Consider the following 23,224-nt stretch of genomic DNA (forward strand, 5'->3'; position numbering starts at 1 on the left):
GTCCAGTCTCTGCATTACACTCACACCAAGAGTCGGGGAAATTCTTGTTATTCACACTTGCTACCCCTCAGATATGGGGGTATTTAAGGCTTAAGCGTAGGATCCATATGGGAATAGAAAATGGGAATATCACTGGTAGATCCCTCAATGAATTATAGAGGAACAATAGGTACAATATATCTATTAATCATACATACATAAATACAAACGAGTACAGAGTATCTGTAGGTGTGGAGTATCCTCCTCCCCTCCCATTGCATCATTCTTTCCACTTGTTTGGTTTGTTTTTGTTGTGCTTTCGATGTTACACAAAATCTAATTGACGTTTCCTTTTTATCCCACAGCCACCAAGCCACCACCAAGCAGCAGAGCACCCACTCCCCTCTCCAGACGGACATTCCCCCATGCCCCATACATATAAACGAAATTTTGCTTCGTTTTTGTTCTGTAATTAAAATTCAAATATTGTTTATCTGAGAGTTTGCATTTTACAAATTCCACTTTCGTAATTTGTTTACTTTCAGCCAAAATACATTCATACTTTTACGAGTACGAGTATTCACGGATTTACGGATTTGTTACACTTTTAGCCTTGAACTAAGTCGGGGGGGGGGGCTCTATTGTTCAGAGATATGGATTATTGCCAGGCATTGAAGGTGCAAGAGAGAGAGAGAGAGTCTAGGATTGATCTTACCCTCAAGGATCTGTTAGTTTTGGATTAACTTCAATAAACTGTGACCAAAAGGCATATCAACAGAATTCCAAGGGTGTCTACTCCAGACTTTCATGATATTTATCCTGTCGATACGATACGAATAGAGCACAACAATATCTCATCTATACATTGATCTATTCAGCTTTTTGAAGGCCACACAGTAACCTAGAACCCTCGTAGAACTGCGAAATTCATTGATCTTTCCCAATAATTTCCATTCAAACAAAACTGTATTTGGCAAATGTGTATAGTATTTTTTTTTTCATTCGTTTATTTTTGTTTATCTAAAAATATTCGCGAAATCAAATAACAAGAAATAGGACACAATACGGTAAACAATTCGTTCATCATTGTTTAAATACTTAAAATATACAAATTTTAAAAATGTTATAGACGGCTGTTGATCAGTTTTACTTTTCCTTGTGTTAAAATTAAATTTTCTTTAAAATAGTAAATAATAGATGTGTGTTTTAAAATCGGGCAACTGCTCGGGAAACCCCATCAATGGACATTCCGAATGGCAGGACATTATCTGTTGAGTGCTGGATTTTTTAAACTATCTTTAAACGATATTCCATGGACCGTCTTATAACTTATAAATCCTTCAGTTCTATTCGGTTAAAATCTATTTTGCTATCCCACCCAAACGACTCCAGATAAAAGGCCACGAGCAGTTGCGAATATATATGGACACCGACACCACTGGTTGACTGCTATGTTAATTCTGTTTTGCAGTTTCGAAAACAATAAAAAAAAAACTTAAACAATTTAGTTTTAGTTAGTTTAAAAGCAAATACCACATATGCTCCATAAATATACTATGCAGATCTCTGCATACACATACAATATATGTAGTATGTAGTACAACTAGTGTTTCCATTGCATGTTCATATATAAAACTAGATCGTATCATAACTAGTTATGTAAGCTACCTTCCATTGCGTGTTCTGTTCGCACATACCATACATACATGCTCGTACATAAGTGTATCAAAAAACCTACAGACATGAGTTCATGAGTTCATGAGTAACTACAAAATCCTACGACAAAATGAACTAATTCCTTGCATTTTCTTGTAAGCATATAACCGGTCGAAGAGAGAACTGATCTTAGCACAAATTACAAATTAATTCAATTCCTTGTGGTCCGTTGTCCCGATGGGGGATCAGCAATTCTTATAATACAAATATTTGTGTAGCACTTGGTCGCGAACCGCTGACAATAGCTGGGCCGGGCCACTTCTGAGTATTAGTTTTCCTTCATAGAGTGTGTGTATTGCACCATAAGCAAAATTGAAGACTGAAGAGACTTGAATTTGTTATCGGAAACGGAATCGATTGGCTATAATCTATGCTGTTGTTCTTTCACAATTAATACGGTTTCCTGTTTAGATTTTGAACAATTTCTTCTTTTGAACAAGCATTTCTGTTTATGGCATTTTTGGACAGCATTAACTTTCTATCGCTAAGCATATTCTGTTTATTTGGTTATTCGATGATACTCGCGGCATTCAAAGTACAAATAAATCGAATGAGCCGGGATTGAAGGATCTAGTATGTGCAGTATGATCCAACTCAGAGAAGGTTCCATCGATCTCTAAGAAATACAATATGTTGTACATATATATGTATATATAGTTATGTATATATCGAATCTATGTATCACTGTTGCTGGTTTCGCTTTGTGTTCTTGTTCTTTTTGTTGTTGTTGTTGTTGTTGTTGTTCTTGCGGCCTACTCGGCACTGCCCTGGGCCGCAGTTTCGGCAGACTCCCTCTCGAACACGTCATCGGACTCCTGGCCCACATAGTCGTGCTCCTCGTCTGCCTCTGCCTCCGCCTCCGCCTCGTCGTTCTCATCGTAGTCGTCCACATATTCGCCATACTCTGAGGACTCACCAAGCGTCCAGGCGTCGTTTTCCACAGAGTTTCGAGGACTGTAGCCGTGGCCCCCGCCCGTGATAGTCATATTGTTGTTTGGGCGCAGTACACTGTCGAACACAAAGAGCTGCGATTAGTATTTCCATCTCATTCAACAGATATTACTGTAGTATAGCTTCTCTAAATGTATATATATAGTTGGAAATGCAAACAATTTGGATGGGTGTTATGTGTATTTACTCGATCATCGGGTGGGTTTACCTCTGGGGAGAGGTCTAAAGAAAGCGTTTAATCTTTGTCTAGTATGTGGGTGGGGTATGCTGCTTGGTTGAGTGAGTATGTGTTGTTAGCTTGGTCTACTGGCTGGCTTATGGCTTATGGCTTATGGCTTATGGGTTATGGCTTTGAGTGTTAGCTTGTTAGGGGTGTGTGTGGTAGATGTGATGTCGGTTAAGTTACAAACAGGACAAACATTTGTACAAGTTTTGAGCAATTAACAAACAACAAATTTTTAGTATTATTAGGGAACAAACTAGATGTACTATACACATTCGTATGTGGCTAGCTGGCTGGTTAACTGGTTAGATAGTTAGAAGAGTTGCAGAGGGAAGATCGCTTTGGGAACTGAATGATTTGAATTTGAACAAATTTCGAATAGTTTCAGAAGTGTCCCCCCTTCAATCCATTATTCTGCAGGCCAATCAGAGTTCAAACCATGAGATATTAATGGAAGCTTTTCATGATGCATTTATGTAAAGTTAGAGCTGATGCAGTTTGGTTATTGCTTTTCGATCTTCAAGAGCACTTTGCGATTCGGTTGCTCAGCCAAAACAAAAACGAAAAAAAAAGATAATCAAATGAAAGCCGCGCGCACAAGACAAAGAAACTAACGAACTGACGAACGTACGAACGAACTGAACAAACTGGTCGAGAGACAATTGCACAACACAATTGCAAACAGCAACAAAATGATGGATATTTATGCATAAAAGTCAAACAGTATTTATACAACAGTTGTTCTGAGTGACTTCTCTATTACATTGGCAGCCCATGGCTGGCAGCGCGGCTTCTCGGGGTCGTTGTCGTTGTTGCTGTTGCTGTCGTTGCATGTTGCATGTAGCATGTAGCATGTTGCATGCTGCATGGGAAAATCGTATTTGGTGTATACCACGAGATAGATAGATAGATCGTTGTTCGATTTGATTCGATTCGATTCGATTTGGTGCGGACTGTGTCTAGCACTAGAACTGCCTCTAGTGTCCCAATCTGCTGTGGCTCTCAGGCTGCTGCGGCTGCGACTGCTGCTGTTGCTTCTTCTTCTGCTTCTGCTCTTGCACCGCGTGTGTGTGTGGGTGTTAGATCATGTGGCATGTGTTGGTAGTGGAAAGTATTTGGTTTTTCTTTTTGGCTTGGTTTGTTGGTGGAAAGATAGCTGATTGAATGTTTGGTTTGGTTGTGGTCTGTGTTCTTTTGGTTGGTGTCTCAGAAGTCGGTAACTAGCACGCCCTCCGCAGGTCATAACTGTCCACGGCGATAGTGAGAGCGTGATGGTCTACCGATTCGATTCGTTGTAGGTGTCGAGTGTTGGGTGTACAGAAATTAAAAGAGAAAGAAATCAATTAGCGAAACAATAATTACAGAATGTTGCTTCATTTACGACTTAGTTCCTATTAGAGCGGTGTTACAGATACAAATACAGATCTTAGATTTCAGATACAGATACAGCGCTCGCTGCTTGTGAGCTCCGTGGCGATTACTGAGATTAAACCAAAGGCACGAAACGAAATCATAAGTATCTAAGCTAAGAAGGGTGGTTCATGAGAGATATATGTAGAGTAGTAGTTTTAGGATTATATGGATAGCTATACGTATTAAGTGACTTGAGTGGCTATGGCCGAAACGCACCTTTACCTCTAGCCGCGATATTACCCACAACCTTAGGCTAATGGTAAAAGAACCAAAATAAATAATGTTACAAATCACAAATCAAATCGAGAAAGTTCAACAGAGTCTGCTTAAAGCTAACATATATACTAGAGGGAAACGTAATGTATTGAGATAATAAATAATTATGAATCTAGGCATCTGAAACCCTCCATTCTGGGAGGAGTACTACATATTGTATGATGCGTGATATCTAAGCAGCGAAAATATAGTATGGAAAGTATTCGCCACAATTGACATTTGAGTGGGATCTAAATGAGAGAAACCTGATGTTCAAGAGCTGTCTAGATTATTCGTGAATGGTCTGAGCAAAACTATTATTCCAAGCTACATATATCTTCATAGGAAACACATTAATGGCATATGCCTTGATACCTTTTAAGGGAATTCTTCAATTGAAAATAGTATTGATCTGTTCAAAAATGTAGGAAAGGGTTAGGAGATTACAAAAAGAGCGACTTAAGACGCTTTTTATAAGTATAACTAGATTAACTAGTAACTTTTACTAGTAAAACATGAGACTATTTCTTAGTACCTGAAGCCTTCTCCTTTCTAACATAAAATTCAGTAACGCGGCAGGGGCCGCGGCTCGACTTTTATACTTTTATTCTTATACTCTTATACATTTATGATTTATGTAATCTATACTATATATTTTATATGTTACTCTCTCTCTCTCTCTCTCTCTCTTTGTCTTTTGGTATCGCTGTTCCCAAACAGGAACTATTTCAATTTAGTTCGAACATGTCATGAGAGAGGGTAAAAACAGAGAGGATTACACTTCGTATATCCCCTTTTCACCCAATACATAATGTTCAATTTTATTCGAATTTGAAAATATTTTATTTCTTGCCATTTTTCCGCTATATCTGTCTATCTCTTTTTTTCCACCAGCAACTGTATGGCTATCTCGTTTACCTCCGCCAGAGGGCGCACGGGGTAGAGTGAGAGAGGTAGAGAGAAAGAGAGAGAATGAGTAATCCCGTTGAAGGAGTTAAATTATTCATTCTGGCTATAATAATGATCCAATCTGGTAGATATGGTAATTTTCTATGACTGCGTTTTCTGTTTTCTTTAAAACGGTGTATGACCCAGATTTACACTTCTAACAGTGTGATATTACAAAACATGTAATGCTCTAACTCTAATGGTCTCTGAGATCTAGACATCTATGTACATCCACATCCACCACAAAACTAATATATCCTCAAACTTTTTGAGTACCGTTGATACAAATCGGTTATCTGAAGACACAAAAACATTGCATTGATACCTTTTAAAGGGGTTCCTCAAATGCAGGGAATATAGATCTGTTCAAAATTTAGGAAAAGGTAAAGAAAACTTCAAAAAAGGAACTGTTCTAGAAGCTTGCTTTTACTAGTATAAACTCTTTGCTATTTCTTCGCTAGGTAATATTTCTCACACCAAAAGTCTATAATGAACTAAGACAAATCTCATTCCTGACGTTAACTAGTAAACGATTGTGCCTGGATTCTCTTATATAAAAAGTCTAATTGGAGTATTCATTCCTTGTTCTTATATAATTAGAAAAAAAACACCTCTTGGTAAGAACAAAACACTCTAGTATTCGGGGAGGGGTTGGACTAAGAACAAACGATTTGGGGGTTTAACACAGTCGAATCACCTACAGATATGATCTATTTTAGAGTGGGAATCGGGGGAAACGAAACCCTTAGACGCCTTGCCACTTGGCGGACCATCTAAATTACCTCTCGAAAGGCACTTCATCGGCCTCGTCGTTCATCTGTTGCTGACTCTGCGTCTGGTTCTGGGCACGACGCGCTTCCTCCTTCCTGCGACGATCCTCGGCTGCCGCCTTCATGGGGTCGTATGTCGAACGACGCTTCCACATGGCCATCTCGGCCTCCTTTTGCTTGTTAACTGAAAGATTCAAGCATTATTGTATTGTATTATTGAAATTGTGGGAAATTTGTGTGCAAAAAGTATCCACTAACCTGAGGCATCTCGTCGGGCAGCGGAAGAGGCCCGGTTACCGGAATTGCTGCCGCCCAGGGACGTGGTACTGGTGTTCATGGCGGAGACGGTGCTCCGCACACTGCGATTGCTGGCACGGGTGCCCTCGCCCCGGCTCAGGCCCATGGAGCTGGCACTGGGACTGCGCTTCATCTGGTCCGACGGCTTCAGCGTGCTCTTGGCGTCGTTCTTCCGCAGAAAGCTGTTCGACTGCGCCGGCTTGTACTTGGAAATGTCCATATACTTGGGCTGCACTCGCTGTTCCCTGGCACCGGCAGCCACGCTGGCGTTGGCCGTCTGCAGCAGCTGCTTCTTGGCGTTGGCCAGGGAGCTGGGCACCTGCTGGGCCAATCGACTCAAGCTCGTCTCGCGCGGCATCGACTGGCGGGTCTTGGGCCCAGAGCCGGGAGCCGCCCGCGAGGCACTCCTGATGCCGCGTCGCGGCAGTTCGGGCGTGTTGGGGCATGCCACGAGGCCTGCCCCGGCCTGGGCAGCGCTTAGCTTGCCAGCCGGCGCTGAGGAGGGCTTGGCTTGGGTCTGTCCGGTGCCCGCCACCCGCTGCTTGCTGCGTTCGATGCGCATGAGCAGGGCCTTGTTCATCCGCGTGTTGGTGAGCGGCACCGAGCCCTGGGACTCCTCCACCTCGTCCTCCTCGTTGCTGGAGTAGTAGGCGCCGGTGGTGCCCAGCTCGTCCTCGTCGTTGATGTAGTACTGCAGCTCGTTGTCGTAGTCGCTGTAGGCCTGGTCGAAGTTGTTGCTGCTCGCCGACTTCTTCAGCTGCTGGACCATGCTCAGGGCGTGGGCGTGACGGGCCGCGGGCGGCGTGTACAGGTTCTGGAAGTTGGGTCGGGCCTGCCGCACCGGATGCTGCCCTTGCCCCTGCTGCTGCTGGAAGCTGCTCGATCGACGCAGCGGCGACAACGGGGCAGCCGCCTCAGGCGGCGACTTCTCGTACGCGTGCTCGTGGCGGTACAAGTGCTCGACGTGCTCCACATCGTCCAGAGAGTTCTTGCGGCGCCGCAGCTGCTTCAGGAGGTACTCTCCGCTGGTCAGCAGCTGCAGCTGCGCCTCGTTGATGCTGCTGGTCATGAGCGCCCGGTGCAGCGGCGATCTCCGGTAGCCACCGCCCGCCCCTGCCTCCAGGCTGTGCTGCGGACTGCTCTGTGCCGGCGACTTAACGGAGCTCCTGCGCGACAGCGACTGCTGCAGGTTGCTGATGGCCGCCGCCGTCTGCTCCAGATAGGCATCGGTCTGCGGCCGCGACCGGCTGGCACTGCGCCCACGTCCCAGCGTGTGCAGCGGCGAGGGTATCTTGCTGGGGCTCTTGGGCGGCTTATACGGCGGCTCCACCGCCTGCCCCGGCCCCAGTCCTCCTCCGCCCCCGTGACTGCACAACGCCGGATCGCTGGCGTAGTCGCAGTCGCCCAGCAGCCGGTAGCGCTCCGCTAGACTGCGATTAAGCTTGGCGGCGGCCGCATACTGTCGCTGCTGGTTGTACAGGCTGAGGCTGTCGTCGGTGAGCGAATCTCCGCCCGTGTCCGAGCAGTTGTAGCTGCGTGTCATCAGTTGCTGTTTCGGGTAGAGAGAGCGGTACGAAAGCGTTTATTAGGTGTGAACTGAGGTACTGCTCCTATTCCATGTCCATTTCAGCTGATTTGCTTTAGATATTTGTCACAGATTGATCCCCATAAACTAGGGATATTCTTGGCCTGACAAAGAGGCATGCCGTGCCATTTTAAACGTATAAAAAACGGAGATATTAACCCGAAAAGAAGAATTAAATTAAAATGTAGTTGCCATTTTCCCTACAACTTATCTACATCCCAACTACATGTGTCCATGGCGAAGCATTCGACTCAAAGTTGCATATATTTGTTCTTCTCAAGTATTTTTTTTAAATGACTGTCTGATTTGAGAGGATTTTCATGCACGTCAGGACTATCCATTGGATGTTAAAATGGTGCTACGGGGCTGCCAATGAAAATGTTACATGATTTTTACATGAGAATGTGCATGGGTTCGTGTCTCTGCTAAGATTGTCTTCGTTTTTACATTTCATGTAGAAAACGCGGGAGAAGGCCAAGAAATTCCGAAAACTATTCAAAATTAGAGATTCCAGAACAGATTCTAATACTGTGGACTGAAATTCTTGAAAGGGCTGCATTTAAATACAGTTGTGTAGTATATATGTATGATGAATGCATGAAAGAAACATTCTGTAGAAAAGATTCCACTAGTTAAAATTTAGTTAAGAAACGATTTAGTTTCAATAGAATAGAATCTGATGATTGCGATAACTAATCCTCATTCATTACTAAAGATAATTACATTAGTGAACAATGATTGCCATATATTCATTGAAAATGAATCACACCCTCGTTTACACAGACCATTAGACTAGATGATTTCTTTACGATTCTAGATCTTAACATCGCAGTCTAGAATTTCAGATTTACGTTCGCGAATCTCACTTAATCAATGTCAGAGGTAATCCAAATTAATTGAAATCTAAGCCCTCGCTAAAGACGATTCACTCATTAAAATCTGACCAAAAATTAGCAAATTAAATGAGTTCTTCGAGACGATTAATCAGGAAAAGACTGAGGGAGGGGATAAGCCCCATTGATACTCCCCCTGATGATGGCTCACCTGTGCCTGGGCCTGGGCCTGGGCCTGCTGTTGGCGTCGACTGGCACTCGTGCCGCTCACATCCTGCGCGAGACTGCGTGCCCGTGCGTTGCGCGCCCACTCCTGGATCCAGTCCTGCTTCGTCTGCGCGGTCTGCATCAGGGCCGTGTCCGAGCTCTGTGTGGGCGTGGGCGGCGTCTCCGGCAGCTGGTGATGCTGCTGTTTCTGATGGGGTGCCTGCTGCTGGGTGGTGCTGGTGGTGAACACATTGAGGCGGTACTCGGCCTTCTGCCGATCCGTGGCGGAGCCGGACAGGGCCTGGGTGTGGCGCAGCTTGGCCTCGTTGCTCACGTACTCGGAGCTGTCGATCTGCGACGTGGACAGGCTGTGGCTGTGGCTGTGGCGCGTCAGCTTGTTGGGATGCGTGTCCAGGGCCCGCTGCTTGGCCAGCACTCCGCTGGTGGTGACGCTGGTGAAGCAGCCCACATCGGCCGCCGGCGAGGGCGGAGTGGGTGGCGACAGGGGCGCCTGCTGGCGCAGCACACGACTCTTCAGCTGATCGAGATAGGCACCCGTGCTGCTCTTCTGTGGCTGCTGCTGCTGGTGCTGCGGCGGGTGCTCCTGCAGCGGCGTCTCGTGGTAAAAGTTCACCTCCAGCACATTGCTGCCTCGATTCGACTTAACCGGCAGCTGCTTGGGGCGCATCTTTACTCCCGCCGCGGCTCCTGCTGCTGCTTCTGCTGCTGCTACTGCGGCTGCGGCTTTGGCTGCCGCCGCTGCGGCATTGCGGTCGATGTTCATGAGATCCTTCTGCTCCTCCGTGTAGTTGTCGCCGTCCAGCGTGTAGGTGCCCGCCTCGCTGACGGCGTCCTCCGAGAGGGGCTTGCCATCGGCCAGCGGTGGCTGCGGGCACAGCATCTCCACATGCCTGAGGGCCAGCTGCATGGCGGTGGAGCGGGGCGTGAACTGGTTGGCGGTGCGGTTGGCCACCTGGTTGGCGGCTCCCTTGGCAGAGGCCGGCGGTGGCAGCTTCGATTTGCTAGCCGGACGACTCGTGGGCGTTGGCTCTGGGGCTGTAGTGCCCGAGCTACGTGGCGACCAGCTGTGCCGCTTGGAGGCGTCTCGCACCCGGGAGGCACTCCTCTCGCGCACTCGGAGCCTCACCTGCGGCGCCTGCTCGGAGGTGGGCGTGGACATGTCGTCGGCCATACTGCTGCCGGCGTCCAGGCTGCTCCTCTGCGAGTGCCTTCCACTGCCGCCGCCGCCGCTGTTCGTCCCGGTCGTGGTGGTGGCATTCTCCGTCTCCAGCTTGGACATGGAGGCCCCACGCTTGTGTCGGTTCTGGAAGCGCTCCATCATGGTCTTGTAGCGGGCCGCCTGTGCCGCAGCATCGTTCTCCGAGGCCTCAAAGTGGTCGATGGTGAAGGCCAGGGCCTGCTTCGTGGCAGTCGTCGTTGAGTTCGATTCGGTCGAGTTGTCTTCCTCCTCTGCCTCGCCGGCGCACACTCTGCTGCTGCTGTCGTTGCTGTTGCTGTTGCTGTTGTTGGAGCGAGCGTGCCCGATCTGATGCTTCTGGTGGCTCGCTCTGGTCTGTGCTGCCGCCGCTGCAACGGAGAGAGAAGAATCGGAATCGGAATCAGAAGCAGAAGCAGACAAACAATTTAATTAGCATTTATTCACAGTTATTATTATTACCATTTAAGAGCGGTGAAAACGAAACTAAGCGGCAAGAGTAAATTAAAGTGAACTCCATGCAACATAAAGTGGCAAGCAACAGAGAAAGATACAGCCCAGGAACGGTTCTGATCAATTGAGGGTGTTGGGCGCCCACTAGAAGGGAGTTAGAAGTGTAGCTGCACCCTAGGTGCCCCCTCAGTTTGGAATAACACCTGTTCAACGATATCCGATCATTATAAAAGCTGAAAGCCCTTTAGATAATGCCTTTCTTTAAACCTCTGCCACAAACGAGAGATCTGTAGTGCAGATTGTGGTAGATATAGCACTTTTAACAGCCAAGGGCTACTAGTATATATTATACCAAGTTTGAACTAGTTTTAAGGGAAATAAGCCCTTGCCCTATATGTGCATGTCTTCCTTTAAAGAACAGATCCAATTAAATGTTCTATTTTCTAATGAAATGATTCTTTAGCGCCATTTAAGGCCCGCTTTAATTTGGCCCGCTCTCTTTATGGGAGCCCGGATGGACATCGCTTTCGGGCTCAAGTTCATCCGATTGTAGGGCCCCGAAAGTAGCAGACCGCCCACCTGCAGGCCCCGACGATCCCCCACTGTTTCCGTTCCGTAAATTTCTATACATTTCCGCGGCAAAAGCAGAAGCAAAGAAGAAAATCAAACAATTTGCTTTCAGGTTTTGCCACGTCAAGTGGCACACACTCTCTATGCCGCCGCCTGCCTCTATAGAGAGAATCGAGGAAGCCCAACCGTCTAGGGGGCCGCCACTCGGAATCGTGATCTATGGCAGGGTGTCCGTCCACGTACATATGTAGGCACCCCCCCCCCCCACCCAAGTGAAGGTTAGAGTTCGCTGATTTCGGTCAATTGTAGGTTTCGAGTTGTACGTTTCGGGGGAAGGTACAGGTACGGGTAAGGGTGTGTGCGGGGTCCGGTAACAAAAGTTTCACGCTCTGCCAGACTTTGGCTCCGCTTTGCAGGTGGCTTCCGTTTCGTTTGAAACAGTTTTTGGTACGCCACGAATTGTATTTGCAAGATGTCCGATCCAACAATAGATTTCAAAATATTCACAACATTCGTCTGTGTGTGCTTCCGTCTGTATCTGTATCTGTGTCTCTGTAGTTTCTGGTCACGAATAATCAATAACCATATTTGGGCGAACCATAATTATTGCCGTTAATTTGTTGCCAATAATCAGGGTAACCCAAATATGGGCCAAGTAGATGGACAACAAAACGTACAGCCAAGGTGATAATATCGCCATTATTATTACGCTTCACTGGGGAGTAACAAAGGTATTCCCAAGTGTTGATACATTAATTATCTATTTATTTTAACACACATTCTGAGGGATTGAACAGAACATCATACGGCTGTAGAACTTCCGAAGTTTTGTTGGCTTTAAACCCCATCCGATACGAGCGCTACCCGAAAATCATATTCAAACCCTAATGGCATACAATTATCCTTCTAATAAATCCCATTTTCATTTTGTTTTCGTGTTTCTAAAAGCACATATTAAATCATTAAAATAATTGTACCTTCAGCAAAGATTCTCCGATGTTTAAAATGTTTAAAATTAATTAGTTACACTTGAACTTTAGCCCTTGATTGATGTGCATTCGACCATTTGTGTTTTTTCTTTTTGGAATATTACTTATTATATTCCCTTTAGGTCTTCCGCTTGGGCTTCCTCTAATTAGAAGTAAAATTCTTGAATATTTCCTTGAATGCACCTTTCGTGCATTCCCAGAGTGGAAACAGATTATCTATAATGATCTTGAATGATCCAATCTTTTCATATCCAATCAGAGGGATATTACTGCAAGAGACATCTGTAATCGCATGGAATCGGTTCAACGAACCTCCATTATTCGATTACAACGATTACTTGGATTCGTTTTGGCTTGGTTTCTAGATTCAAAGTAGAACGGCGTTCATTATGCGCTTGTTAGATCACTAAATTTGCAATCTACTAATTGGGCAGGAAACACTCGAATGTACAGTGCTGAACGAGCGATCACCGATAGACAATAGACCGCAATGGGTGTACCGACTAACGGTAATTACGCTGCCCACTGTGCATGGCCATAAAATGTCTCTGCAGTCGAGTTATCGTTGCCCTCTCCTCTCTATAGACTGTCCTCTGCCTCTGTCTCTCTCCTACTCTCCATCCGTCCAACCAACAATTGAAAACTGTTGGCACAAATGTCGAGTATTACTGCGAGTGCTATTATTATTATTATTATTGCTGTTGGCCATTGCCGCGTAGTGGCCCGTTCCGAGTCTTTTGTTGGGGTTTGTGTATCGCTTTTACTTTTTTGCAATAAATAAAACAAAACGTAGTTACAGTGCAATACGTATTTTTTTTTCTCTTTTTTTTGGTTTTTTCGTTTAGCTGTTTTGTTGCCGTTTTGGAAAGTCGATCAGTGGATACCGTCCGACCGCCCGCCGCCTTTTCCATCGCTTGTTTTCATGGTGGGATTTTCGAATGCAGCTCTGCGGTAATCGCGACGACGATCGATAACGATTTCACACGCTGCTAATCGAAGGGGCAGGCCAGCAGCATGGTCGCTCCAATTGGTTTCTAATTGGGTTTGCTAATTGCATTGGTGCGCGTCTTACGTCATGCGCGACCATTCAATCATAAAGATTTTGCTTCGGTTTTTAGTTCCACTTTTTGTGGCGCTGTTCGAAAAACAATCGCCTAATGAATTCACTTTTCACATTTAAATAAATGTTATTGGGAATATGGATATTAATATCTTTTGAGCGGAGAAAGCGTCCGTCCGCCGATCGGCATCATCATCTGTCATCTCTGAATGAGGTCATCGGACTCGCGGTCGTTTGTCGTGATTATTGTTATCGATGATTGTCTGGCCTGATGACGTTATCGTGTGCTGCTCTGTGTGTGCGTGTGTGGGGTGTTTCATTATACACTTGAGATCCTCTTTGAGTGCTCGAGAGTTGAACGAGAATTTTGATGGGAAGTGGTTCAATGAGATCTTCCACAGTCTTCTGACAGAGACATCTAAATGTGGAATATCGATATTATCCCACACAACTTCTAGTCAAAATAAATATAGAAAGTTCTACATTTTATTTATATTTTGTGGCACTTTTTATGACACCTTAGGTTAACGAAATTCTTGAAATATTTCTGCAAATTTCCCAAGACATTCCCCTGACAAGAAACACCCAAATTTTGATCAACCAATTAAGCAGGCCTAAACACGATCAATTTGGGAACAAGGCCACGGCGGAGGGCCCCCCTTTGGAGGCTTGCCAAGAATTAATGTTCCACATTTATAAAGATTCGGATCTGATAGGTAAAGAGAGGTACAGGGAAAACATAAACAACATATACAGTATATCTAAAGCCATATGGTTTGGGTTTATCAATTGTTGTACTTTGCCATCGGGCAATCGGGGAATAATAAAAGATAAAAGAGTTTAGAAAACAACCAGTCGATAGCCGATCATAGCTGATCATTTTCGCAAAAGGAATAAGACATTTGAAAGGAAATATCCATAACAAAGCGACAGCCATTTGACCGTTTCCCCAAAAGAACAAAGGCACCCATAGATAGTCCCCCTTTGCGGCTGAATGAATCATACATATGTCCCCCGCATGACATAATCCACTTTGGCTCACTTTTTGGCCCCATTGTCAGCGGTACACGTACTTCAAGGCAGCACACAGTCCCGTCCCAGTCCCAGTCCCAGATCACCACCTTCCTTCACAAGGTGGGTGCTCCAATTTGTTTCTCATAAATGTGGCATTTCACATCTGGCGTTTTGTTGTTGCTGCTGCTATCAGTTTTGTTGGGCTTTGCGCTTTGCCAAATCTTACACAATTTCAGCAGTCGCCGGGCCATTATCTCACACACAACATTTTCATTCCACATATTCCATGCACGCAATTCATTCGCCAAAAACAAGACTTGTTCGGGGAGCGGGGCTGTCGCTCGATGGGGATGACTCAGCGCGGCAGCCACAGACCCACAGACGGTGGCCGTTGATCGGTGATCGGTGATCGCTGATCGATTGGAGGTTATTGAGATACAGACACCATTGAATGTTGCCTGTTGTCTGTGTCGGGCTTATAAATATTAACACACAAATATTTAGTTGGAAACAAATAACAGGCTGGCAATCTCCTAGACACAAATGTTTCCACAGCTCCACGGGCAATCTGCTGAATATTGAAATTGTTTTCGTTTATATTCTTAACCAAATTATGGAAACTGTTTACCTTAACAGGCCCTGGTGCAGCCGCTGCTGCGTTCGAGTGGGGAAATTTTCGTTTCTTTATTGCAGCGTTGCCTTTTTAAGGATCTCTGTTGTTGGGGCATTTGCTCGTTGACTTTTTACAGAACAGGGAAATAACAGTCCAGAACACCGCCCAACGAGAAATAGATTTGGAACAGAGCTCAATGATCTCATCAACAAAAACAGAACAAGTGAATCTCAGAAGATTAGAGAACCTATAGAGAACATGCATATTTGGAGAAGTTTAGAATGAGCTTCTTTATAGATTGTCCTCAAGATTGCTCCAACATTTGGAAAATCTGAATCTTCTACAATTATTCTCCCACTCTTCCAATACTTTGAAATCTTTATTTTATACCAGATTTCTTTGCAGAGCATTCACTCTCTATTCTCAATTCCATTCTATACGTCTTGTTTCCGCATATTCCATTTGGTGCGAAAGACAGTGAAAGCTGTTTAAGGCGAAAACAAGAAGAGTACTCCCACAGTATATGGAATTTATTTTCACCCATCGCCCCTCAGGCGAGCTTTCACTGTACTTGTACGCAGGCTTATTGGACGACTCCTTGCTTCTGTCGCAAAATGCCATAAATTCTCATTAACAAAAAAAATCGCAAGGCACAGCTGATGTCACTTGCCTCCGCGCTGCGAAGGCTGTTGATCCCATTCCACTTTCCCGCAAACAGAAACGAGAATTTGTCCCACTGTGCACACACAATCAAGGTGCGTGTGTGTGTGTGTGTGTGTTTGTGTTTGTGTGTGTGGCAGCAGGCATGACTATTGCAATAAATATTTGCGCTTAGCCGTGGCCAAAGACTCGCCCCTCGCACAAAAAATAACTTCATTAAAAATTCAAATTAACTTTTAAAAAAAGCAACAACAACATTTGCAAATTAGCCAATTGTCAAAGTGGTTAATGTTGTTGTTTTTGTTGTTGCTGCTGCTTCTTCCATTTTGCTCACCTTTTTCGGCCGGCGATGGCGGCGGCTTGCCAAGACAGAACTTGCCGCTTGACTCATCGATGGCAGCGCCCAGGCCCACAGAGCCCGGATTCACCTGACTCAGCAGCTGATGGCGGGGCGATAGGGGCGGATGCGAATGCGGAGGCGGAGGCTGCGTCTGGGGCGTGGCCGGCCCAGAGACAACCTTATCCGCTGTCTGGTCCATGATCTCGGCTATCTTCTTGATGTTCTCGGGCGTGGTGTCGGCCTTCTCCCGTCCATCAGAGCTGTTGCCGTCCTCGTCGCTGTATCTCCCACCACGGCCAATGCGCAGGGTATCCCCGCTCTTGGCCTTGACTTTCGATGATTCAACTGCACCAGCCACGCCTCCTACGCCCGCCTGGGTTGCGCCGGCTGCTGCCGTTGCTGCTGCATTTCCTGCTCCAGTCGCTGCGGCAGCCGCCGCTGCTGCTGCTGCTGCTGCTGTGGTTGTGGTCGTCGTTGTGTCATTTGCGTATGATGTCATTCTGAGCCACGGAGCCGTGTCTATCGATGCTATTTCAGGAGACAATGTATCTGGTTTTCTCTAACGGATTGTATGACGGGCTAACGCCTATTTGCGCCGGCTTTCTCTTTTTAATTAGTTAATTCATTAGCGCTTCATTCCTGCGCCGCCTTCCGGGCTGCTCCTGCTGCTGCTCCTTTGTGGCGTGCGTGGCGTGCCTCTTCTACTCCATGCTGCCACCACCACCGCTGCGACCAAATTTTTGTGCGTGAGGGGTGCTCCTGCGAATTCCTGAACGTTGTTTTTGCCTTGTGGATAGTAGAGGGCAGGACAGGAGATGAAGGTTACATAAATTCAAGAATACGATTCTACACAGGATGCAACCGCTTCGGAAAATTAACGAGTTTCAGGTTAAGGAAGGCGCACACGAGCGCGAGTGTTTCCAATTGTTCTGCGAATACTTTTCCGATTGGACACTTGGGAAAACTATTCAGGCTATTCAGGCGATTCAGGCGGCAGGGCAGGCATTTCTTTCACACGAAAATAGCCGCGGCCGTGTCGAAAGCAAAAGCTGAAAGAGCGCTGCCCGCTCGTCGATGCTTCTTGGGTGCCTTTTCAAGGTTGCTTTTGTTTTAAAAACCTAATCGAATGTTTATTTTTACATTGAACAATTTTGGAAGCAAAGGCACGCACGCAAAAATACAAAAAAAAAAACAACTCGAACACACCCATACACACACACACACGCACGAATTCAAGGGCAGCGTCCGCTCGGACTTTTTTCACTTTTAATTTTCACTCTTCTTTTCCCTTCTTCTTTGTCCCGCTCGTTCTGTTGCATTTGATAATGAACTTTTGGCTTTATCTCTGTTTCTCACTTCTGAATTTTCCGATTCTCGATTCTACTAGACACGCGCTCGTCTGTCCGGCCAAAAGCTTACTCACGCTAATACAGTTAGGACTGAAAAGAAACGGCGTCAGAAAGAGTCACAGACAACAAAACGTCGCTGGGGCTGTGCCAGTGTGTGTGCGTGTGATGGCCAAAAGTGCAGAGAGAGATGGTAAGAGGGAGAGACAAGCGAGAGGGAGCGAGAGCACGCGACAATGGTTACAGAGAGCGAATAGCAAACAGCTGTTTGGTTCATTTTTAAATATCGCGTGCATGCATTATAAATAAAAGAAAACCGCACATAACGATACCATAAAATACGGGCTGAAATTACAAATCCAATATTTGGCGCAAATAAACAATAATAAATACGACGCTTACGCATTTATATTAAATATAGGAGTAATAGGAAATGAAGGAATTAAAAACTGCAACTAAATTGAACAGTCTGGCAGCACAAATCACTCTCTTTGGTGCTCTCTCTCTCTCTCTCTTACTGTGCGCTCTCACGAAGCAGCATTGATTGTTTTGGCCAGAAACTTCCATCTTATAGAAGATAATTAAGCCACTGGTAGTTGCAAGACGAATAGGATTCACAGATCGAATGAATATTCACGATCAAATCAGCATGACTTATGCAAACGAATGGATACGGCCAATTCACGCTCGAGTAAACAATGCACTCGACAGGTGGTGGCCTTGGGCTGGCGTCGCTTACGCTATTTATAATTGAAACACTTGTACACGCTCTTTTTTGCCACTTGAGAACAGGTGTAATACAAAAAAAAATTATCTAAAATATGATATGTTGAAAATAACAAAAAAAAAATTTTAAGTGTGGGCAGAAGCAAGAACAATTGCCGCCCAAATGATAAGAGAGAGCACAGCACACGTACGAGAGAGAATGCGCGCGCTCCTCGCTCTTTCTCGCCTCCGTTTTTGACTCCTCCACCACACACAAATTTATTTTGTATTGGCATTTGCTGGCCCGTGAATTTTTTTCTTTTTACGCCCCTGTGTGCACTTGTTCATTGTTGACTTTTTCACTGAATATTTTTCCCTTTTTTTAGCTGCAACTGATTCGTTTTTTTCTTGCCAGAGCCGTCGCCCGTGTCGAACTACACTTTTGCACAATATTTCAAATTACAAAATGAATTTACTTGCTGTAAAAGCGCGAAACGCGACGCCAGGAATTGCAAGTTTTGGATTTTTGTTGTGCCAATCAGAAAGAGAGTCTCAGTGTCATTGTCGTTCTCTTGCGCTCTCCAGTGTTGCCAGTATTTTTCGGAAAATTTAAGCTAACCTGACTAAAAACAGCTGGAATTCTATCAAAAATCGGATTCAAAAGACTATAACAATTCATTGATAATTCTTATTTTTATTCTTGGTATTCAAAGATAATGTGAGTATATTAAAGTCGATTCGTTTCCCCATCCCTAACCTCAAAATTTAGAATTCTCGCTGCTCGCTGTTTTAAATTGTTTCCCGCTACTTCACTTTGGAAACAGCTAGATGTGATGTGAAAAAGGTTATCTGGTAACACTGCTCTTGCGCTCGGGAACTCGAGTTTTATGATATTACTACGATCGATCGCACAATGGTCCCACTATGCGCGCGCAATTCAAATCTATTAATCCCATTAAGGCCCGTCTTAATTATTTATTACAAGAAACAAATTATTAACACGAAATGGCATTAGATACCGATACGTGGCAAGCAGCTTATGCAAGCTGGAAATATCGCCCGAACTAAGCAGTGGTCGGCACTAATACAAGAATATTTTTCTGTTTGGTTTACATAAAAAAAATGAGTTTCAAATTTAGTAAAGATAAATATTGATTGAGCATATCTTTCAGTGCAACTAAGACTGTGTAGATGGAAAGGTGATGGGTTTTTGGTTTTAAAATTGCATTTATTCAGACACAATTACATATACATATATATTTCAATATAGTTATGCATTTTATATATGCATGCATGCATACATTCGTGTGTATGTATGTTGGTATCAGGATTCAATGCCTCTGAAGGCATATTGCCAATCTTGTTGTCTCCCCGAACAGAACTTACAGAGCTAATAATAATACATAATAAAAAAAACTAACGAAAACCTTCTGGCGTATTGGGTTTGACGCTGACTAATGCCGAGCTTGGTTGATGGGTAGCATACTGTATTATCGGATATATAGTCGGTATATACGTATACATAAATATATATATCTGGGATGTGTGTGTGTGTGTGTTTTTGGGTTTGTGTAAAAGCTTTATCGCGCTTTATCGCGTCTCTTCTTGGAACTGTACAGAAACTGAACTGATAACTAACTTGGAAAGTACACAGAATACTCTTTAAAAGCTGGACTGGACATGTACTGGGGGCTGTGTTGGGGGGGATACACTAATTTAACGCCCGTTCCAATAGCATACGTGTCCGTTCTCGAAAGCCAGATTGATGCGCGGATGGGGCAGTGGCCTGGCCGCCTGGAGCGGCTGAAGCAGCTGCTCCGGCGTCGATGAATCCTCCTCAAAATACTGACACTGCCGCACAAATTCGAGGAAAAGTGCCCGCGTCTGCTCGGCGGAGTTGGATAGTACCTCCAGATTGGAGTCGCTGCACAGGCCATGCACTAGATGCTCGCAAATTCTTGTGTTGGTGTCCACATCGAAGAGCGGGACACCGAAATTGACGTCCAGCAGGGTCCACTCCTCTGTGGAGGCCTCTGGCTCCCCGGATCCGTCCTCCATAGCAATGGGTATCTCCACGGAGCTCTGCGAGAGCAGGTCGGCGCGACTGGCATGACGCGATGGTTGGCTGCACTTGGCCAGCTCGCTGGCCAGCACTTGGCTGCAGTCAGGCGACGTAAACTCATTGGCCGGTCCATGCTCGGGTGTGGCCGCAAAGTGGTTCTCGTCGGGACTCTTGAGCTGGTAGCTGGTCAGCTCTGTGGCGGGTGTCGTCGCCTCACTGGTTGGCACTTGGTTGATGAGCTTGTTGCTGGCTGGTAGCGAGGAGCGTTTGCGCTGCGGTGGCTTGAGTCTCACCTGCAGTTCGTACTCCTCGCAGCCGAGATCGGGCACGCCCGTGTTCAGGAATGTGATGTAGCCGCATTGCTGGCGCAGGTCCAGTAGGGCGTTCAGCTTCTGGATGGCCCTATGGGCCGCCCACTTGACTTGGCGCCCATCAGAGGGCTGGAATGGAAACGATTCGTAGTGGAGGGTGCCAGGACAGCGGATCCCATAGCCCTGGAGCAGCACACAGCCGTTCTTCAACTGCTCGTTCAGATTGCGGAAGCTCTCCGAGTTGAGGACGTACGAGTCTGAGTGTAGAATGTTCACCAGTAGCTTGCCATAGCCCAGAAAGAGGCGTGGCAGGGTCTTCAGCACAGTGCCGCGACACAGCAGCAAACTGGGAGGACCATAGCCTGTTAATAAATGTAAGAAAATATATAGAATAAAGCCAGTGGGGGAGTTATTGCATTTGCCGCACCTGTGATATGGTTGAAGAACAGCTTGCACCACATGGGCGCCACATCCGAGCTGCGCAGGAATTGTCCAAAGAACGGAATGCTGAAGGTGTGGCTCAATGAAGCGGTCAGCGGCGAGGCCGAGATGATAAATTTGTACTTCTTCTCCAGTACACGATCGCGCGTCTGCCTGTCGAGCCCCTCGAGGCACTCCAGCCGCAACAGGTCCAGACCGCCGGGCACCAGATGTCGCAGCGAGCAGATTGTTGACCTGAGGATCACGGCATGTGCAAAGTACCTCGACACATCGCCCTCTCCTTCGGCGTCCAGCAGCGAGACCTGCTCCAGCTCTGTCAGAAAGCTGTCCATGCTCTCCTCGCACAGTTTTCCTACCTCGAACATGGTCACGGCGTGGTTCTTCAGCCCCGGCGACAGATTGCCCATCATCAGGAATGCGGTGAGCGTCGAGTCGAACAGGAAACCCACGCGCTTGCCGCTTTTAGGAGCCATCGTTGCCGCCGCCGCCGTACCCGCTGCCATTGGCATCTTGGAATTAATGGTTGTGGTGCGCTCGCTTACATCCTCCAGCTCGGAGCTGACATCCTGCTCGTCGCTGTTGTTGGCGTTTGGGCCAGTTCCCGTGGGAGTCGTGTTCAGATTGGCAAAGCTAAAGTCGCTCGTGTTCCCATCCGAGGAGAGGTAGCCAATCGAGCTGCTGTCCTTGTCCTTTTCTTGAGGCTGTGTCGCTGCCTTTGGCGTCTTGGGGGACTTGGGGCTCTGCTGCGGCTGCGGCTGCTGCTGCTGGTCAAAGTCGAAGCTGCCGGCGTGCAGGTTGTAGTTGAGTGGCGTGATCTGGGGCGTCTCTGGCACCTGCTGCAGGTTGTAGCCCTCCCAGCTGGGATGGTTGGACTGCTGGTTTTGGTCCTGTCCAGAATCGCGTTTGCGATGGGCGAATCCCAGGCGACAAATGAACGAAATCGCCTGCTTCACGCAGTCCAGATCCAACTGCAGCATGTGGGCAAGCTCGGCGATGGTCATGTGCTCGTCGGCGCTCACGAAGATCTTGTACAGCAGATTCTCAAAGTAATCGCCGCTAACGCGGTTCATCACGAAGTTCCGCAGGGGAGGAATGGAGATGCGATCCTCCCCGCAAATGGGCACGTCCAGATATATCAGACCCTTGCGGTAGAGACTGTGCACCACATGGTAGTCACATTTGCCCGCCGGCTGGGCACCGAAATCGATGAGGTCATCGAGCAAGCTGCGCTCCGGAGAGGACACAAAGCGAATGTCCGTCTCCAGGACGAAGCCGATGTCTAGGCGCCACCAGGGCTCGACGTGCACCTGCACGGGGAAGCGCGGCAAGAAGTCCTGCGGATTCGGCTTGGCGCTGAAGAGCAGAGTGCGCGTGGTGTGTGTCTTCAGATCGCTAATCAGGCCCAGATACTCATTGCGGCCAATGCCCAGGACCCGAAGACAGTCGGCCGCCGTGAAGTTGGGCAGCGTGTCGTAGCTCTTGTCGCTGCGCAGCAGCTGGCTGAGCACGTCCAGATAGTAGTTGAAGGGCGTGACGCGCAGTCCCTTGGTCACAATGTCCGCCAGGTGGTAGGGGAAGACCCCGAGCCCGTTGATGTTCTTTTGGATGAGCAGCTCGTAGTAGCGCTGCTCCTGGCGGAACACCTTGGAGGCCAGGTTTCCCCGAAAGCGCAGCTGGTTCTTCAGGCTGTAGTTGAACACGAACTTCTCGTAGTCGCGCTGATTGTTGTGCAGCACCGACCGCAGGTGCACGGGCAGCTGCTGCCATGACACATTTCCACGCACGCAGAGCTGCAGTTGGGCCTGGCAGTTGCTGTTGCTGCCGCCGTTAGCCATCTCGTCTTTCTCCGTCATCTTGTTGCCAGCCGCTGGATTCGGTTTGCTCTTGGTCCTGGACTAACTCATTCCATCGTATACACTTCACAATTCTCGGCACTGCTCTAATCTTTTCCTTGTTTTATCGTTTTCCTTGCAATCCGTTGCGTTGTATTTTATTATATATTTTTTTTATTTGGAAGAAGAGGAAAAGCGACAGCTGATAAAAACCGTCTGACTTTGGAGTTTTCCAGCACTAGCGATAGGTCAAGTAATAACTGGCGATATCTGTATAGAAGAATGCGAACTTAAAATACCTTTTGTTGTTATTATAGCCTCAGGGCATTGGTGTGAATTATACTTATTATTATTTGCTATTGATTTTTTTCACGAAAAAATGGAATACGTTGAACTCGAATAATTTGGGTTTTCGAACCATATATTTGTTGAATC

General features: G+C 46.5%; 2 protein-coding genes across 6 annotated transcripts; both read right to left on the bottom strand.

Moving 5' to 3' along the window:
* Positions 1-978: 978 nt before the first annotated feature.
* On the bottom strand, positions 979-18,665 carry LOC6598877. Of its 5 annotated transcripts, none has more exons than XM_026992147.1 (6): positions 18,620-18,665; positions 16,087-16,878; positions 9,182-10,764; positions 6,514-8,101; positions 6,268-6,439; positions 979-2,703 (listed from the first exon to the last, which is right to left on the bottom strand). In XM_026992147.1, exons 2-6 carry the CDS (start codon positions 16,589-16,591, stop codon positions 2,448-2,450), a joined length of 4,104 nt encoding a protein of 1,367 aa, XP_026847948.1. In that variant the 5' UTR covers positions 16,592-16,878; positions 18,620-18,665; the 3' UTR covers positions 979-2,447. The 5 variants fall into 5 exon arrangements, with proteins under 5 accessions (XP_026847948.1, XP_026847947.1, XP_026847951.1 ...); XM_026992148.1 differs by lacking the exon at positions 18,620-18,665 and adding an exon at positions 4,499-4,535 and having other exon boundaries at positions 2,545-2,703; positions 16,087-17,637; XM_026992146.1 differs by lacking the exon at positions 18,620-18,665 and having other exon boundaries at positions 16,087-17,630.
* A 914-nt stretch (positions 18,666-19,579) lies between these two features.
* Positions 19,580-22,947, bottom strand: LOC6598879 (protein FAM91A1). Its single transcript, XM_026992051.1, has 2 exons — positions 20,944-22,947; positions 19,580-20,878 (listed from the first exon to the last, which is right to left on the bottom strand). Exons 1-2 carry the CDS (start codon positions 22,808-22,810, stop codon positions 19,860-19,862), a joined length of 2,886 nt encoding a protein of 961 aa, XP_026847852.1. The 5' UTR covers positions 22,811-22,947; the 3' UTR covers positions 19,580-19,859.
* Between the last annotated feature and the right edge of the window lie 277 nt (positions 22,948-23,224).

The sequence above is a fragment of the Drosophila persimilis genome, unplaced genomic scaffold (genome assembly GCF_003286085.1).
Source record: "Drosophila persimilis strain 14011-0111.01,24,50 unplaced genomic scaffold, DperRS2 tig00000700-arrow-arrow-pilon, whole genome shotgun sequence".
NCBI classification, from domain to species: Eukaryota; Metazoa; Arthropoda; class Insecta; order Diptera; family Drosophilidae; genus Drosophila; species Drosophila persimilis.

Excerpts from the sequence above, each read along its gene's own strand:
- LOC6598879 (XM_026992051.1), bottom strand. The coding sequence starts at position 22,810 with ATGACGGAGAAAGACGAGATGGCTAACGGCGGCAGCAACAGCAACTGC. Across the intron at positions 20,879-20,943 it reads GTTCTTCAACCATATCACAG|GCTATGGTCCTCCCAGTTTG; the intron begins GTGCGGCAAATG and ends ATTTATTAACAG.
- LOC6598877 (XM_026992147.1), bottom strand. The coding sequence starts at position 16,591 with ATGACATCATACGCAAATGACACAACGACGACCACAACCACAGCAGCA. Across the intron at positions 8,102-9,181 it reads AGGCCCAGGCCCAGGCACAG|CAACTGATGACACGCAGCTA; the intron begins GTGAGCCATCAT and ends TACCCGAAACAG. Across the intron at positions 6,440-6,513 it reads TGCCCGACGAGATGCCTCAG|TTAACAAGCAAAAGGAGGCC; the intron begins GTTAGTGGATAC and ends TGAATCTTTCAG.